Raw genomic sequence first — 18,162 nt, forward strand, 5'->3', positions numbered from 1 at the left:
TCAGGCCTACTGGTACATCCCCAGAGCCTACTGACTACGACCGCACAAACGCCAGTGGAACTAGGCAGAGGATGAGCAGAGCAGGGGTCGCCCGAGACCACCTGGGCGCTAGACGAATGCCTTCCCAAGAAGAGGATGGGAAAAAGGAAAGCACAGCTAGAAGATAAATCGTTGTCTTGCGAAGCTGCCGCGGTGAGGAGTCGGCCGAGAACGCACGAGCTGACTAGCCAAGTCTTTCGGGGCTGAGGCGAGTCCTGCGGTTCTCCATTCTCTGTTCCCGCAGCCTCCCGGGCCCGCCCTCTGCCTGAGAGGTCCTGCAGAGTCTAACCCAAAAAGAGAAATGCTGGGGCGGGGGCCGGCAGTTGCAGTTAACAATTTAGACCAATCAGCCCTCGGCCTCACTTCTCTCGACCAATAGGAAGTGGGCTAGGGCGTAGGGGCGGAAAATGTGGCTACATAAGCAGGCCTCAGAGCCAATCAGTCCTAGGCCTCGTTCCGGTCCGCCAACCGACGGCCTGAGCGGGTCCGGGGGCGGGAGGCCAGAGCAGCTGTCAGGCCGAAGTCCGGCTAGCTACGCGCGGCGGGGTGGCTGGAAGAAGCGCGGCGCCCGGCCGGGCCCTGGAGATGGTCCCCGGCGCCGCGGGCTGGTGTTGTCTCGTGCTCTGGCTCCCCGCGTGCGTCGCGGCCCACGGTGAGCAGCAACGGGCGGGGCTACGCTTCAGGGCGGGGCTGGCGGACCAGTTTGAGCGCGTCCTGGGCCGGGGGCCACGGGTCACCTTGGGGACCCCGCGAATTCGGAGCAAGGCAGGTCCAGACACCGGCACCTGGAGTGGGTGGGTAGTGGTCCCCAGGGACATTAACTGGGCGCGGCCTGAGACTGGGCTGTGAGTCCCCAGCTACCCACGTCGAAGGAAGGCTCCCCCAACCCCCACTAGTGCCGACTTAGGTGGCTGAGGGGGGCGAAGAACAAGGAACACCTAGGGGTACTACAGGCTGGAAATATGTGAGCACTCACATACATAAATGGGACCCTGGAGAATGGAAAGGCTACCCACTCCAGTATTCTGGCCTGGAGAATTCCATGGACTGTATAATCCATGGGGTCGCAAAGAGTCGGACAGGACTGAGCGACTTTCACACTCACACTCACAGGAATACTACAAGCTGGAAATACGTGAGCACTCACATACATAAATGGGACCACACGTTGCCATACGTGGGCTTACACGCACTTAGCACATACGCACAAACTAAACCTGTTTGCACCTACACGAGAACATAAACATACACCCATATACATACGTGAGCACATGTGTGTATCTATACTTAATTTACACGGATCAGCGGATACAAAGGCTAGGCAAAGATGTGTAGGGAGGAGGGGAATTTTAGTGCTGATCCAGGAAGGCCTCCTGGGAGTGTATCTCTATTTGACTGGAAGCCTTCACTCCCAGGACAAAAGGCTGTATGTGTAGCCCAGTACCAACCAGTGGACCTCTACCTGGTGGCTGATTAGGATGTAGAAAAGGACAGCTAAAGCCACAGTTGATCCCAGCCCTGACACACAGTAGCGACTTGTGGCAGAAGTTTCCACCCTTTCATGTTACTCAATCTCTCTGGGCTAAGGAAACCAGCCACTTAAGTTCAGGTAAAACATTACACTTAGGTACTAAAGAGATCCACATCCCAGAAAAATCTAGTTGTTCTGGCAGTTCCCTGCTGGAAATAGTTGTTCATTCACTCAACAACCTTTTAGAGCACCAGTTATAGTCTAGCCACTATGTTGGTTAAGGTGGATACAATATGGAATGAAATTACAAACTTAAGTCCTTGTTCTAGTGCAGGAGAGAGACAACAAACAAAAATAATTCCAAATTATGTTAAAAGTGTCATTGGAGACAAAGTACATTTTTGAATGGGCATAAAGGGAGGGCAGTCACAGGGCAGGTTTCTCTGAGAAAGCGATCTGATGGATGAATAGGAGTGAGCCCTATAAAGAGGTAGAGGTAGAGGTGAGGGAACTTACAAGAAGACTTGGAGATGTGAAGAAACTGGAGGCCAGTGTAGTTAGAACACAGGAAGGGAAGAGATGAGGTTGGGGTAGCTGTCAACGGCCAGATCAAGCAGGGCCTTGCAGACTAGAGTTTAGGGCTTTAAGTGCAAAAGGCAGTCCTTGAAGGGTATTGATGCTCTGGCAGTGGTGACATGATCACATCTGCTTTAAGGTGTTTTAAGGAAATTCCTGGCAGTTGTTAGGGGAATGGACCTTAGGGAGCAAGAATGGAGGCTAAGATAGACCAGTTAAAAAGCTGCATCAGCTAGGACAAGAAATGGTAGTGATTGGATGAGGGGGGAATGGCCGTGGAACCAGATTTTTTTTTTTTTTTTTTTTTTTTTTACAACAGCTACCACATCTACCACCTTGAAACTCTAAAGTCTGCTTCAGAGCAAAGATGAATTAACCCTCAGAGAGGTAACACTGGAACTCTCAGTCTCCCTGGCTCACCTGTGTAAGCAGCAGCAGCTGTAAACCTCTGGGGTCACTAACTGTCTGCATCAGCTCTATCCTCCCCAGGGCAGAGACCATCTATCCTACCTACTGCGAGGACACAGTTGGCTGAAGCTGGGTCTCTGGGCCCAGACCATAGCCAGCCTGTTGAAGGCATGGGGTCCATGATCTGAACCTGAAACCAGCTTTTCCCCCGGAGGTTTCTCACCTGTACATTTTACCTTTCAGGCTTACGCATCCATGATTATTTGTATTTTCAAGTGCTGAGTCCTGGGGACATACGCTACATCTTCACAGCCACGCCTGCCAAGGACTTTGGTGGTATCTTTGTAAGTTCAGGGAGGCCCCCTCACATCTGATGCTGTCTCCACATTTCCCCCTACTAAGTTGAGGTGACCTTCATCAATTCAGTCAATACCTGAGTGCTGGGACAGAGAAGGGGGCAGAATTCTGCTCTGTCTTCCAGGGGCTATAGAGCCAGGAAGGGAGGGCTTCCGGCTGTTCCTCTGGGTATAATACAGACCTGGGCATCACAGAGGGAAACTGTCTTCTTCTTAGGGACATGAAGTAGTTAAAAAAAAAAAAGCCAAAGGCTCTGCTAGCTCCACTGCTGAACTATTAATACGTGACTCTGGGTCCATAGCAACTTCCCTGTGTCTGTGAAAGGGAGGGTGGAAAAAAAATAAATAAAATAAAGATTTGACAAAAAAAAAAAAAAAGGGAGGGTGGGATAAGACAACCAGACAATTGTGAGAATTGAGTAAAAGTGCTCAACTATCCAGCACACAGAAATCACACATTTCCTTCACATTTTGTGAGGAGCTGATATGATGGAATGATCAGCTCAGTCCTAACCCCTCCCCACACTTTCACCTGTTTAAATATCTTTCAGCACACAAGGTATGAGCAGATTCACCTTGTCCCTGCGGAACCTTCAGAGGCCTGCGGGGAACTCAGCAACGGTTTTTTCATCCAGGACCAGATCGCGCTGGTGGAGAGGGGGTAAGGCGCGGACAGGCACAGGCACCAGGGGAGAGTCTGAGATCAGTGTTTGTGGTGATACTTTGAAATAACTGTTTTTAAATAATTCATCTTTTTAAGAGTCTTTTAAGAAATGTCTTAAAATTATCCAGGCCTTTGGCCATTTACTTGTGAGCCTCTATAAAAAAATAATCCTCCATGGTTGGTCCTTCTTGCACCCTCCCAGGGTGGTGGTCTGGGGAGGGGATAGCTAGGACCCTGCCTTTTCTTTGGTCTCATCATCACCTCTTCCAGGGGCTGCTCCTTCCTCTCCAAGACCCGGGTGGTGCAGGAGCACGGCGGGCGGGCAGTGATCATCTCTGACAACGCGGTTGACAATGACAGCTTCTACGTGGAGATGATCCAGGACAGTACCCAGCGCACAGCTGACATCCCCGCCCTCTTCCTGCTCGGCCGAGATGGGTGAGGGGTCCTTGTCTCTGGCTGTATTAGCACCAAACTAGGTGCCACAACTCGGGGAGGTCAAGGGCAATTACTAGTCCCTACCCAGAAGCCTCACCTTGGGGTGCCCTGGTTGGAGGGCCAAAAAAGTCCTCAGGCTCTGGAACTCCCAGAGTAATGGGGACAGTGGGGCATGATGGGGTGCCGAGAAAGTGACCATCACCACCTCTCTCCATGCCCTCCCAGCTACATGATCCGCCGCTCCCTGGAACAGCATGGGCTGCCTTGGGCCATCATTTCCATCCCAGTCAATGTCACCAGCATCCCCACCTTTGAGCTGCTGCAACCGCCCTGGACCTTCTGGTAGAAGAGTTGGTCCCACATTCCAGCCATAAGCAACTCTGGGCTGAGAAGGGAAAATCCAGGAATTCTGCTGTTCAGGATTTGGGGATAGCATTTGGGAACTGGTGGAGCCAGGTAGAGGAAAAGGGCTTGGGCCTTGGCTCAGCTAAAGGAAGCCACACCACTGTCCTTTCCTCCCCTGGGCTCCTAAGGTGTCTCATGCTATGGGAAGAGGCAAGAGCCAGGCCCAGGGGCTGGTGGGCTCAGGTCTGAAACTAAAGGGGCCAACAGCAGGTGGTTTGAGAGCCATCTGAGACCTGTCACATCCCACCTGGCTCCAGCCTCCCCACCCAGAGTCTTTCACAGCAATTGCTGGAATGGTGTAAGGAGCTGGTGTTTGAGGACTTAATAAACCCTCAGTGACTTTTTAGCAATAAAGCCTCTCATCAGGGTTGCAACTGTGTCCTAGAGTAAAGCACACAGGGGTGGGGTGGGGGGCTTCAAACACTCACTTGGTCCCACGCTCTTGTTTTGAAGGGAGGAAACTGAGGCCCAGAGAGGGTACAAGGCTTGCCCAGGGTCCTTCAGGACCAGTGCTCAGACTGCTAATCCTGGATCCCGACAGCCTCCTGCTCAAGAACTCAGGAAGCGGTGGTTCAGCCCCCGAGGAAAAGCCTCCTCGTTCTGTAGCCTGGTCCTGGGGATCCACACTGGACCTCAGAGGAGCCCTGCTCTTAGACCTGAGAAACGTTTGCACAGCAGATATAGACGAGACGAGGGATGCATCCAAACTGGGGAGCTGGAGCTCCCATCTCCTGCCGTCACCTGCTCTGTCCTATGCATTTTGGGACCATCCACGTGTTGCCTGCTTGTCAAGCCATCCTCCACAAAGCATTCCTGTAAAGGCCTGTCACCATTCATGTTTTATTGAGAACAGTGGGCAGAGGGGGAGGAGGGGGTGCTGGCTACTCTGAAGAATTAAGAACCCAATAGGCTAGTCAGGCAGATTCCACCTGCTCACGATCCAGGAAAGGGCCCGTGGGGCGGCACCTGGCTTCCCTAGGATCCCTCAGCAGGGGCATGCGGCAGGCCCCTCAGGGAAAGGGGGCAGGAAAGAATTGCGGGTGACAGGTTACAATTTCCACAGCTTCCAACCCAAGAGCAAGGGGTGGTGCTAATCTGGGGAGGAGGAGGACAGTCAGGGCTAATCTTGAGTATCCAGCCCAGCTCTTCTAGGTTTCTGGAAGACTTGTGTTCCTCTGTGGAGATCCTAAAGATGGAGATTGAGACCAGGAGAGCCCCTCACTGATGAAAGTTCTAGAAGACTCTAGAACATCCTCAGTTAGGGAACAGAGGCCTTTCACCCCCCAAGTCTCAGCCATGCTGCTAGAGTCCTAAATGGATGAGGGTAAGAGGAGGGGTTGCTGGTCCCCCCATACCCCTCCCAAGGGAGGCAGACACCTCTTCCAGACCCTGTGAGGCTAGCCACTGTACCAGGGCCTAGAGGCAAGGCACAAGTACAGAGATTCTGGGGGAGGGGCTCATCTCTATTCCCCGATGTCTAAACGGTAGGTGAGGTGGGGAGAGGGGGGTAATCCCCGTGGTTCAGTCCTCCCCACAGAGCGCCTAAGAGAAGGTGCAGTGGGGCCCAGTTCCCCACTCCTGCCTCTCCAGGCTGTGCCAGTGGTCAGGCTACAAGAGTGGGAGGTAGGGAAGTTGGTAAGGGCATCATGGCCCCTGTCTTCTTCAATGGAGTCAGGGTGTTCTCGGGTTGCCACTCTGTTACTGCCCCCCTCCCCCCATACTGAGTTGAGAGGGCTGAAGCCTCAAGCGGATGAGTAAGTGGGGCCATGGGGAAGAACACTGTTAGGCCCTGACCTTGGTTCCAGCCACTTACATCCGAACCTCAGGGGGAAGCCAGTTCTGAGCGGCTCAGTGACAGCGCAGAGCCTGAGCCACGCAGCAGCAGTGTCCGGGCGTGAGGTCCGGCGAGGGGAGAGGGCCTAGGGTCCAGCCTGTCTTACCCTCCGGCAGAAAGAGTGCTGAAATGGGGGGGAAGTGGGCGACAGGAGTGGGGTGTTCCTTCCAAGCCTCTGCTCTGGGGAAAGGCCCCCTCTTCTGTAGGGTCTGGGGTAGGAGTGCTTCCGAGCAGGGTGACATCACACATCAGTCATCTCATCCCCCAGCTCCGCATCTTCCGGCTCTCCCTCCTCCTCCTCTTCCTCCTCCTCCTCCTCCTCAGAGGTCATGTTGGGCTCATCGGCCTCTGCCAGACATTTAGGGCAGGAACAGACGAACAGATAGTTCTCCCTGCAGGGGGTGAGGGGGCATGATGGTGAGGGCAGTCAGGCAGCCACTGGAATGGAGGACCCCAGAGCCCCGCTGCCCACCGCAGCCCCCGCTGGCACCTGAGGATCTTGTGGCGGCTGTGGCGGCTTCGCTCCCGCTGACAGCAGTCTAAGTAGCTGATGCAGATTTCCTAAGGGGCACAAGAGAGGCGGGCCGATGGTCTTTCTAACAGGTGGGATTAGGGCCTCCCCAACCTCTGCCCCGTGTCCAACCATTGCCTCGTCCCCAGGAGCCTGAGCTGCCCTTCAGCAAAAGGGCAGGCCACCCCAATCCATCCCCTTGTGCTCAGAGCAGGGAGGGGACTGTGAGGCTTTGACAGTCTGAACTGGGGGCTATGGTTGGGCCTCAGGCCATGGCCAAGGTCTGTCTGTGGCTGGGGCAGAGGTTATCTTGCTATGAAGCTACTTGCCCTGAAAGAATTTGCAAGCAGGCTCTGTGTACTGCTCTAACAGCCAGGACCCCAAACCACATTAGCAACCCATAGTCCAAGCCACAAAGGGCCATTTCCTGTTTGCTTAGAAGCTGCAGATTCCTTGATCAAAAAGCAGCTGGAGACAAGAACTCAGGCACACAGTGCTCTCTCAAACACTGCTGAGGCTTTCTGGAGTTATTTTTTGAAGTGAGGTGGGGTCAGAGCACACTCAGAGGCACGACTAAGGTCCTGCAGCATGAAGGGATTCACCCCAACAGCCTGAATCTGGGGCTGGAGCCACTGCTGCTCCTGATTCCTGGAAAGAACTTGCCAGGCCTCCTGCCCACCCACCCCCACAGCTACTTGCCCCCTCACCTCTCCTGCCTTAATATCCTCCAGGGCGGTGACATGCAAAAGGAAGTTGTTTTCTGGGAAGGAGGTCTCTGCATTGGGGACACAGCTGTGGTTGCCTGGGTCATGAGAGGCAGGTAATGAGGATTGTTGACTAAGAAAAATAACAGCCTTAACTGTGCAGAGCCCTGGGCCCCGTCTTTCCTTGTTCTCTGATCCCTGCTAGGGCTGTGCAGGTCCCGGGGCCCCGGTGTCCTGTCTCCCTGTCCAGCGCTCTTTCCTGAAGAGCACAGGCCCAGATGTGCTCCCACATCACTGCCCTGCCCCACCTGCCATGCCTGGCCCTGCTCTTCTCCTCACTGGTCCCCTTGATCCTCAGCTGTTCCCAGTGTCTCACAAAGGGAGGGACAGGGCTGTGAAAGGGATGCCCGTGCCTGAAACTTAACTCAGGCCTGTCTGTTACTGGTAACAGCTGGGAGCCTAGTTTGGGAAAGGTAGTGTCCCCAGAGCCTGGGAGGAAAGGTCTGCGGTGAGGAGAGCAGAGGGTGGGAGGCCGGGATCTCGAAAAACAGTCTGAACTGGCTCTGTCCCTCCATCAGGTGCTGATGAGACTGCCTTCCAGCCTGAGCTCCTCCTGGGTTCTTAGGACACTCAGGACTCACAGGGCAGTGGTGGGGCAAAACCCAGGGTTCCCTGTGCAAGAATCAGAGCTCTGTGCCCTGCCTTAGCACCAGGCCAGCCCACTGGAAAGCATGAGCAGTCCAATAAATGAATGAAAAGTGATATGGGAGACCAAGCGGAAATCCTCAAGCTCAGCCCTAATCCCACTCCCAGACTCAACTACCAGCCCAGAAGGGACCAACAGAGGTGAACTGCAGCGTGAGGCTGCGCCTTCTCAATGCCGGGACTCACAGCAGCTCTGCAGCACAAAGAGGCCAGATCCTTCACAGTTAAGAAACTCGCCGGTTGCTGTAAGACAGTCGTATGCGGATGGTATTACGTCCATGTCATAGGTAGGAAAAGGAAAGTAGGCTTATAAGGACAGGCATGGCTCCACTGTCTGCCACCCAGTCACTACCATTTACTTGACAATGCTTCTCTGAGGCACAAGCTTGCTTTCCTATACATGATACCAACGCACGATCTGGCACTCCCCCACCCCCCGCATGAGGCCTCTGCATGGACCACAGGGCCATTTCTCGTGTATGCCCTGCAGACAGGCATGAAGCTTCACACAGGGATTACCTTCCCCAACCATGAACTCAGAGCTCCTGGGGGAAGACTGTGTCCACCAACTGACTGATGGGGGCTTCCAAAGTCAGGTGAAGCCAAGACTCCATCTCACCAACCTGCCTCGATGTCCTTGTACAGCTGGTCAATGAAGGCGTCCAGCTGCTCACGGTCCTGAGGCTTCAGCTCCAGAGCATCACAGGCATGGACCCACTGGCTCAGGGAGCTGGGGGTCCCAGGCAGCCATGGTTGGAGAGGAGAAAGACCCAGCTCACAGGGCTCTCCACCTCCAAGCAAGTTAAGTCCATTTCTTTCTCCCGAGAGGGGGTGGGGGTGGGGGTTGGTAGGTGTGTCCTTTCCCAACTAAGCGTTCCCAAGAAAGACTTGGTCTGTCTGACCCTCGCCCCTGAGTTTAGTCCAGCATTCTGGCCAGAGTCACACCCTGCCCCACCCTAGTCTTGAAAGGAGCTTGGCTACTTTTCTCAATCTCCCACCCCAGCCCCGAGGGACAAGTCCAAGAGCTCTGGAACATTCTCTCCTAACCTGGTCCCAATTCCTTGGCCATTGGTCCCAACAAGAGCAAAGAGAGACCGGAATCCATCCGGAGTGAACCACTGTGGGGAGAAAGGAGAAGGGCACTCAGTGGGCAGCCACTTGCTCTTCTTCCTGATACAACTCTGTTGAGGAAGCTTGTTGTGAGTCAGTCCCACCCCAACTCTGTAAGACCAGGTCTGCTCTCGCTTAGCTGTCCCAGGCAGACACGCTACCCTGGTTGCTCCCAGAGGGCTGGAGTGACTGGGAGGCCACTGGTTCCACCTTCCCGCACTCACCTGGCTGAGTGCTTCTTCATAAAGCGCCTCTGTGAAGAGTCTCCGCAGTAGCTCCAGCTGACCCTGGGTTAGGGAAAGCAGGGAGAGACCTGCAGCTCTGGGGTTTCCCCTTAGCACCCAGGCAGGGCCCAGAAGACCATGTAAGGGAAGGAAAAGGGTGAGCTCTAAAGACAGCTTTCCCAGGGGGCAAAGGAAAGCCATGGAGTCCTGATCTCCTAAGAGCCTTGGCAGTCTGCTGGTCTTTTCCAACCCAGGGTAGCAAACCCCCAATTCCTATTTTCTAGCACTTATACCAGCACCACCTTCCAGAGCAGCTTGACGCTCCTCTCCTTTCCCCAGATTCAGTGCAGGAAGGCCTGCCCCAAAAGCCCTTTTACACCTGCCTCCCCCTTCAGGCAGCTCCTGCACAGAAGTCTGCTCTCCTCAGGGAGAATGCATAACTCTTTGGTCTGAAGCAAGTGCTCAGTACATGGGCAACTAGAAGTCTGTTTCACCCCACTTCCTAACTTGCAGATCCCCTCAATCCTCCATTTTTCATTACACTTGATTTGCCCACTGCTATCTGATCATGGGGTCCTGCCTCCCATATCAGGGCACCCAGCCCCTCCATCCTTGGTCATCACCCCACTTTGCAATTTTAAGTCCACATTAGGTTATGAAGTTAAACAGCAACAGAAATACAAGTCTCTGAATAGATTTTTGGATCCAGGCGCGAACTTCTTCCTGTGACTGGGAAGGGAGCAAGTGTGAAGCTTCCTCCAGGTAGCCATAGACAGCCCAGGCTACTAGCAGGGGTGGGAGGGTCATGGGGGGAGACCAACCTTGAATTTGTCCCCTAGGAGTTTATGGACAATCTCTTCCTCCTCATTAGCAGTTTTATTACAGAACTGGGAGAAGAGCCTGATCCAGCGATCCTTATCCTTAGCCTGTAGTGAACAAATATACTTCAAGGTCAGGTTGATACATGCCCATGCATGCATGTGCACAGATGGACTCACAGACACCCTCTTTACTGTCATTCCCGCCCTTGTGGGAAGAGTCAGCTGTCATTCCAAAGCCCCCAGCCCTCAGAGAAACACCATCACACATTAGCTTCTAGGTAGACTCTTCCTCCCAGCCCTGCCCACACCCAACCATCTCCCCAGCTGCTGCCAAGCTAGCCAATTCACAACACTTGGGAAAATAGAATGAGGCTGAGGAGCAACAATATTAAAGAAGGGGTCAGAGCAGCTTCTCTTGCTGTACCTAAAGAGATACAATCCTGAAAAGGTGATGCTTATAAATGGCACACATGAACTGCTGCTGCACAGGCAGTCATCTCATAGATCAAAGATCACAGGCAAGATAAGCCCCCCTCCCCCTGCCAGATTTATGGTTAGCCACTCCTAAGGTTTACACGCAAGCAACTCTTCTTTGAGAGGCCCAGAAAGAACTCTGTATCCAAGCCAGAGTCTTAAAGTAAGAAGGAAACTGAAGTCAAGGGTTGATTGAGGCTAGAGTCAGCTTTCTCCGGAAGATCAGGTGGGCTCACCTGTTTTACTGTGGCCACCATCCGGGCCATCAACATGATGCTTGCAGTCTCAGGCGGGTAGTGAACACTCCTGGGGAGAAAGATAAAGGTTTGGCCTAGAAATTCCCTTCCCAGTAGCCGAATTCAGGAAAGCCTGGTCTGACTGCTATAGAGAATCCTTCCTACCAATCCCATTCATAACCAAAGAGGGAAAGCTACTGGCAAGGACAATGGGCAGGATTTTATATCTCTATGGGCTTAATGAGGCTCTTCTGGGAGTGTGTAAAATGCTGAGGATGGTGGGGCTGGCAGCTCAGATTTAAGGCAGGGGGAATGTAGGTGAAATGACCTCTGTTTGGCCCTAAGAATGGAGGAAAAATCCAGGCAGTGGTAACTTAAGAAAGATGGCTGCATCTGCTGAGCACCACGAAGACAGGCAAGGAGGGAAGGATAAAGGAGAGAAGAGAGGAAATGCTACCTACCTCCAGGCCTCCTGCAGCTTATTGAGAGGATGCGCGGGGTCATCCTGGGAGGGGCCTGGGCACAGGATCTGATGGTATTGCTCAGCTGCGGCCAGTCGACATTCTGCACTGCAGTACGTCACCTGTCGGGGGAGGTGGAGGTCAGCACCCGAGGATCTGGCCTGGGGTGAGGCACAGACACCTGTGTGGCCTCACCTCCTCTAACTTTACTCCTCCCACAAACAGCCCCTGAGCAGCAGTCAGTGGCATTATGGTATTATGAGACGAGGAAGCACTCAGTGCTCTTGGGGCATGTGAGAGGGGCACCTGCCCCAGGCTTTAAAACCATGGGAAGGAGAGATTGCTTCTCAGGGACAGGGAGGGGCCCTGCCAGGCTCCGAGGCAAAGGGCAAGCTCCTAACAAGCCTGTTTTCTGGGCAGTGGGACTGGAACCAGGTGGACGAAACTGGAGTAGTACTCAAGGCTTTTCAATGTCTTCCCTCCACTGGGGGCTCTGAGGGCCATGACCAGGTCCGCCCTCACTCCCGTCTCCCCAGCCAGGACTTCAGCTCAGCCCAGGGCTGCTCACCCGGCAGTGGGGACAGCTCTGGTGCAGGTCTTGGCGCACAGTGCACAGCTCGGGGTGAGGCAGAACCTGGCCTGGTTTCCCGGTCAGTCTCTGGGCGTTTTCCTCTGCCTTCTCCAGTGCCCGAAGACAATGGTCACAGGCTGGGGGAGAAAGCCAGACGTGACAGTGTGTCTCAGAGCAGGGGCTGCATCTGTCCCTTCACAGCAGTATCCGCGGGGCTAGGACAGCACCTGGCTCACAGCACATGTTTTAAGGGGTGAGTAAATGAATGACTATGTTAAAGAATGGAACGAATGAATCAATTTCACATGCATTCAAAGATAGATGATACCTTCTTCCCTCTCTGCAGTCCCCACCCCGCCTAGCAGACTCTCCCTGCTTCTCCATGGGACTTAGTCTATGGGGCTCTCCACCCCTCCCCCAAACTGGGCTTTCCCCACATTCTGGAGCTGACTGACCCTCCTTTCACAGATTTTTCTCTAGCCCAAGGGAAGGGTGAAAAAAGCGAGTGGCTGGAAAGCTAAGAGCAGGCTGTTTGTGATCCCTAATGCAGCCTTTTTTCAACAGGGGGCATGTGGTCTCTTCTTGGTAGGGGCTCCACTTTGGCACAGAGCCCTTCAGGATGGCGCTGCATCCACCTGAGTGACAGGCCTCCTCCAGGGTACCCTTTGCAAGAGCTTCTTTGCTACAGGCTCACAGCCCCAGACGGCCTGAGATTAGACAGGGGCATGATTCTCAGGCACAGTTCTCCAAGAGAAGATGTGCTTTCCCTCCCGACACCGGGAGTCCCAGAGACTGTCAGGGATATCTGTGCTCTCCTCCAGGTGCCAAGGCTGCTGGGCACAGCGGCCCTCAGAGTGGGCGAGATGAGCTCACCTCGGTAGCGATAAAGTGCATTCCAGAGAAACTGCGCAGCCACCAGGGGCCGTTCTACGAATATGGTCTCCCCCTTCCGGATCAGCTGTGTGGCAAACAGCCCCTTTCCCTAAAAGGGCAGAGAAGGAATAGGATGGCCATAAGAAGAGGCAGAGGACAGAGCTTCAAGGGCTCCTCACCTCCACGTGCTTCCCTCTTGGCAGAGGCCTCTGTCTCAGGAGGGTCACTCCTGGAGCATCGTCAGCCCGCTTCCTAATCACCTCCTCTGGAAATGCAGTTCTACCCTACATTCAGTAGCACATCTTCCAGCCTGTCCAGGGCAGAGGGCCTGGGATGGGAAGAGAGCCACCATGGCAACCATGTTGGACTACCCAGAGGAGCGTTTTTAGCATGGCCAGAGGTTCACAGCAGGCTGGAGCCTCCAGTACTAGCGAGTGATACAGGGCTGCCTTCTGAGTCACCCACGTGCCCCTCCAGGATCCTGGTCATGATGCTACTCCTCAGGGTTGCAGAGAATCCTACACTGCGGGAGGGGGAGGCCTAGTTTGCGGGAGAATGTGTCCTACTTCCCTGGTCAGCTCGGTACTCACAGTACCTAGCACAGTACCTGGTGCCCAACAAGTTCTCAGGTGCTACACTGGAAGGAATGAGTAACCCTAGCACCAGTCCTAAGCCTAGCTTGCTGTGAAGCGTTGAGCCGACTGCCTTTTTCCATCTGTCTACCATGTGAAAAGCAAGTACTATAATAACAACTACCAGGTAGTTTCCAGGATGTTATGGTGCAGCACAGGTGAGGAAACCCCACGCGCGCCACACTCCTCAAAATGAGGTGATGGACTGGCAGCATGGGGATCGCCTGGGAGATGTTAGAAACACACAGTCTCAGGCCCCACGCCAGACCTGCCACATCAGAACCTGCATTTTAACAAGATGTCCAGGTGATTCACATGCATGTTAGTGAGAAGTCCTGGTCTAAAGCACTGCAGACACCGTGTATGGGATGAAAGATGAGAAAACTACTGTTGAATTGCCATCTCTCAAATGTGCTTCCCTGGTGGCTCAGACGGTAAAGTGTCTGTTTACAATGTTGGAGACCTGGGTTCGATCCCTGGGTCAGGAAGATCCTCTGGAGAAGGAAATGGCACCCCACTCCAGTACTCTTGCCTGGAAAATCCCATGGACAGAGGAGCCTGGTAGGCCACAGTCCTTGGGGTCACAAAGAGTTGGACACGACTGAGTGACTTCACTTCACTTCAAATGTACAAAGGGACTCAGGAGACAGTTTTAGAAGCCAGGCAGTGACTGGCCCAGCTGGGCACTTTTGTGCACTCTACACTTAGAGGACTGGTGCCCTTGCCAATTGCCCCAGTAGTGCCAGTGAACTGTCACAAAAAGGAAGAGAAAGAAAATAACTGAGCCACCAGTGAAATGTCCTGTCATGTGGCCTCCTGGGTAGCTCCCCGTTTCCTTTGAACACTAGCGCTTTGGCTAGGCAGGGGCACCTCCCCAAATCAGAGCGGCAGGATGTGTAGACCTGAACAGGCCCATGAGCCACAAATCTCAACCCTGTGAATAACTCTGGGAGCTCCAATAGCATGCTAGGGCAACTGGAACAAAATCATTGACAAAGCCATGGATGCAGCTTGGTTGTCTTTCTAGAAGCCCACCTCCATGCTGAGTAACCCCTGGGACCCCAACCTAGCAAAATGAAAACCTGGCCTTCCTCCGTGGGACGCAAAGATATTATGAACAGGGACGCACGCTACTTCTGACAGTCATCAATCTTGATATTGGATAAGCACTAATCTCTTTCTCCCTCTTTCTGGAGGACCAAATGGAGGAAATATTTAGTAATCAATGCAAAGGGAAGAATCAGAGCTGTTCCTCTATGAAACTACACATCCCCAAAATATATGAAGTGTTTCAAGAAAAAAACAGCTCTAATTCATATTATCAAGAAGCCTGGAGAGGAATGAATCTGAACCTGAATGTAAAGGGTACAAACTATGCAGTTATTTGCAATTTGAAAAGTAAGCTTGTGTTTTTTTTTTTTTTTTAAAGATTGTACAATAAAAATTTAAGACTCTAGTAAATAAATTCTTTATTAAATTATTTTCTAGAAAAATATCAATTGCCAAAAGTGAATTGAACAGGAAGGAAGCCAAGACAGACTAACAAGCAACACCAACACCTGCCTGATGTGTACTAGTACAGCATCTTGGTTGACATTTATCATATTTGATTAGGTTTCTGTTGTGACCAGTCATATCCCTGGCATAGCAATTGGCAAAATTTTGAAAATCATTCTTGCCAATATCCATAGAGGCAACACAGAAAGTGGTCAAAAACCTCCCCCACATGAGGCCCCCAGTCTATATGGTTTCATAAATCAGCTCTCTTGAACCAAAGAAGTAATTCTTATGCTATTTAAACCATTCAATAACAGAGGGGGAAAAATGGAAAGTTTCTCTATTTTACAAAACAAACAAAAAACCAAGTATAACTCTGATGTGGTAACCTGAGGAAGATACCATAAAGGAAAAAGAAAAATCACAAACCAATCCCACTTGATGAATACAGATGCAAAAAGGATAAGCCATCTTGTCACCAAGTCTGGGTACATGATTCTTCTGCAGCAGCACATACGCTGCGGGCATAGAGAGGGAAGCCAGCTCCTTCTTCCAGACCTGGGGTTTTGATGGAAGGCTAGAACAGGACAAATGGGCAAGGAGAGTGGCTGAAGTGATGTAAGAGAGAAGAAGTTAAAAAAAAAAGGAGGAGGTTCAGAGACGTGAGCAAAGTGAAAGTAAAGGTGAATATCTCTGCTTGCTAGGAGTGATGGAACTGAAACACCATCAAACTGTGAGCCAATGAGAGCACTGCAGGCCTTGGGGTGGAGATGGAGTTGTGGGCAGTGAGGAGCCCAAGGACACAGGGGAGTTGATTTACCGCGTTAAGAGAGGAATGCTCCAGACGCCTCTGGAGTGGAAAGAGGACAATGGAAGGTTAGGTTGGGGATCTGTGTGAATACCATGATGCTGAGAGCAGGAGCCAGATGACTAGAAGGCTGACATCCAGGGCAAGGAGCAAGGATACACACTGCCATTACAAATGATAAATTATTCAACCTCATTAGTAAAGAAATACAAATGAGAACAAAGCAGTATCATTTTGCACATATCAACTAATAAAGATAACCAAGAAAGAAAATACTTCGTGCTGGTGAGAAGAAAATGATGTGTGCACAGACACTGAGCTTCACCATCTTTGACCTCAGGGATTGAAAACAAGATACAGTATAAAGATCCATAAACGAACAGTTGTTGAGTGAACAGCGGTCCTCCCATGAAAGACTATTACTCAACTCTTAAAAATTAATACCTAAAAGGATTATTGATACTGAAATACATACTGCTGCATCAGAAAGCAGCCTAAAAATATAACTTTAATGTGCACATATTTGTACAAATACAAGATTATGAGTGTTTTACCTTTCCTTTCCTTACATGCACTTTCGAATTTTTTCTACACTGAACTTTAAAACACGATAGTAAAACAAAATGTCATCCTCTTGATTTAAACCTTTCAATGTTACCACGGGCTTCGGTCCAAATTCCTTAGCACTCCAAGACCCTCTGTGAAGTGTCCTGGCCTCTCTCCTCAATCCCCCCACCCAAATCTCACTCAGAAAGTTCCTTGATGGCCCACGCTTTTTAGTACCGCAGCTCCCTCTGCCCGGCACGTCCCGCCCAACAGCTCCCAGGATCCAGCAGCAATATCCCCCGGCCTGGGGCTCCCCAGCCCAGCTAGCAGAAAGGCCAGGTTCCAGGGGAGGATAGGGAGCGCATGAAGACTCCGCGGGCCCCAGGCCACCGCGTGATCGCCCTGGAAGCCTGCACGCGGGGACCGACAAGGAGCCCCCGGGCCGCGAGCCGGGGCCGGACAGCAGTGTCCAAGCGGCAGAGGACCCTCTAAGCTGCAGGCATAGGGTCCCACGGGGCTGTTTCCAAGGACGGGCTAGGTGGGGAACCCCGGCACGATTCGCCGCGGCCTCACCTTGGCGCTGCTCACGAAGCGGACTTCCACCGCGATCCGGGCCGGGCCCGCCACGCCCACGCAGAAGGAGAACACGTCGCACATGGAGGCCGCCATCTTGGGCGTACCTCCGCCTTCTGACCTTTGACCCAGCCTCGACCCGGGAGGCCCCGCCCCCGAAGGCCCCGCCCTCAGCGTGCGTGTCCGTGAGGCCGCGCGGGTTTTTGCACGAGTTTTTGAGCGATGTGCGTGTAGGTCTAGTGGTCTTTGTGCTTTTACATCTGTGCAGTTTTGCCTGTATTTCCGTGGCCATACCAGAGTTTGTGTGTGTCGTTTTGATGTGTGTATCTGTGTCTGAATTCCTGTTTGTTTCTGTTGTCTCTGCCTCTCAGTGGCCTGTCTTGTCAGTCGCTGTTTGGACTCAGCCTAAGGGGAAGAGCTAGCTTACCACTCTTAGCCAGCCTACAAAGTCCAGCGTAAGATTTCCTATTTCCCCAGGCACTCTGGCAGGAGGCAGACAGTCCTGTGAAAGATCGAGCTGGAAGTGTGTCTTACTCAGACGCTGCAGGGGCATAGGGACCTTGTAGCCTGGGGGGTGCTGGAGGGTCTAAGGACCATGAAGTTGTATGCAGAAGTGAGTCTGCATATGCAGACTGTCCTGACTATGGGAGAGGGATCTGGTCTCTTGCTCAGTACTGACCTGTAGCATCTGTCCCCACAGCCAGGCCTGACCCCCGTCTCTCATTTTGTTCCCTCCTCCCATTGATCCTGTGCTACTTGACATAAGACCTGTGTCTACATCTGCTGTGGTCTCATGGTGACATTTAGGGACTGGATAGAGCCGGGTAACTGCTGAATAGGTAACTGACAGGTGATTTTTTAAAAACGGGAGCTAACGTTTCCTGGAAGAGGCACCTGCCGCTGTGTTCCTTTGATAGAGTTGACTGGATCCAGCTTTAGGAAGGATTTCGTGGAAGACAGGAACAGAAGGTTCTTGAAGCTGGATCGTGGCCTCCCCGCTCCCTCCAGCTGCAGCCTGGTATTCTCGAGACGGTGGTCCACTGCCTCAGGGACAGATGGTTTTCCAAGGACCGCTGCTCCCCGCCTTTTCTCCCTCCAAGAGCTCTGAAGAGCAGCGTGGACCGTGCCCTCTCTCGCCACCAGGTGGCAGGGCACAGCTCCTTCCACCAGCTCATCTCAACACCCAGAAGTCATCCTGTATTCTAAGGGAGTACCCTCAACAGAG

At 52.6% G+C, this 18,162-nt stretch overlaps 2 protein-coding genes across 6 annotated transcripts; one reads left to right on the forward strand and one right to left on the reverse strand.

Moving 5' to 3' along the window:
- The first annotated feature begins 485 nt into the window (after positions 1 to 485).
- PRADC1 (protease associated domain containing 1) lies at positions 486 to 12,008 on the forward strand. Of its 3 annotated transcripts, XR_006543219.2 has the most exons (6): positions 486 to 691; positions 2,738 to 2,838; positions 3,402 to 3,511; positions 3,785 to 3,952; positions 4,811 to 7,522; positions 7,985 to 12,008. XR_006543219.2 is itself a non-coding variant. In XM_006045923.4 (5 exons), exons 1-5 carry the CDS (start codon positions 625 to 627, stop codon positions 5,202 to 5,204), a joined length of 840 nt encoding a protein of 279 aa, XP_006045985.1. In that variant the 5' UTR covers positions 486 to 624; the 3' UTR covers positions 5,205 to 12,008. The 3 variants fall into 3 exon arrangements, 2 of the variants coding, with proteins under 2 accessions (XP_006045985.1, XP_006045986.1); XM_006045923.4 differs by having other exon boundaries at positions 4,811 to 12,008; XM_006045924.4 differs by lacking the exons at positions 4,811 to 7,522; positions 7,985 to 12,008 and adding an exon at positions 4,178 to 4,727 and having other exon boundaries at positions 502 to 691.
- On the reverse strand, positions 5,179 to 18,116 carry SMYD5 (SMYD family member 5). Of its 3 annotated transcripts, XR_006543218.2 has the most exons (14): positions 16,938 to 18,116; positions 12,882 to 12,990; positions 12,006 to 12,145; positions 11,438 to 11,559; positions 10,977 to 11,046; positions 10,267 to 10,371; positions 9,446 to 9,508; positions 9,159 to 9,229; positions 8,735 to 8,841; positions 8,298 to 8,354; positions 7,410 to 7,504; positions 6,682 to 6,752; positions 6,171 to 6,583; positions 5,179 to 5,543 (listed from the first exon to the last, which is right to left on the reverse strand). XR_006543218.2 is itself a non-coding variant. In XM_025260822.3 (13 exons), the coding sequence occupies exons 1-13, from the start codon at positions 17,031 to 17,033 to the stop codon at positions 6,433 to 6,435; spliced, it is 1,257 nt and encodes a 418-aa protein (XP_025116607.2). In that variant the 5' UTR covers positions 17,034 to 18,116; the 3' UTR covers positions 5,179 to 6,432. The 3 variants fall into 3 exon arrangements, 2 of the variants coding, with proteins under 2 accessions (XP_025116607.2, XP_044781710.2); XM_025260822.3 differs by having other exon boundaries at positions 5,179 to 6,583; XM_044925775.2 differs by lacking the exon at positions 8,298 to 8,354 and having other exon boundaries at positions 5,179 to 6,583.
- Positions 18,117 to 18,162: the final 46 nt, after the last annotated feature.

The sequence above is a fragment of the Bubalus bubalis genome, chromosome 12 (genome assembly GCF_019923935.1).
Source record: "Bubalus bubalis isolate 160015118507 breed Murrah chromosome 12, NDDB_SH_1, whole genome shotgun sequence".
Lineage (NCBI taxonomy): Eukaryota > Metazoa > Chordata > Mammalia > Artiodactyla > Bovidae > Bubalus > Bubalus bubalis.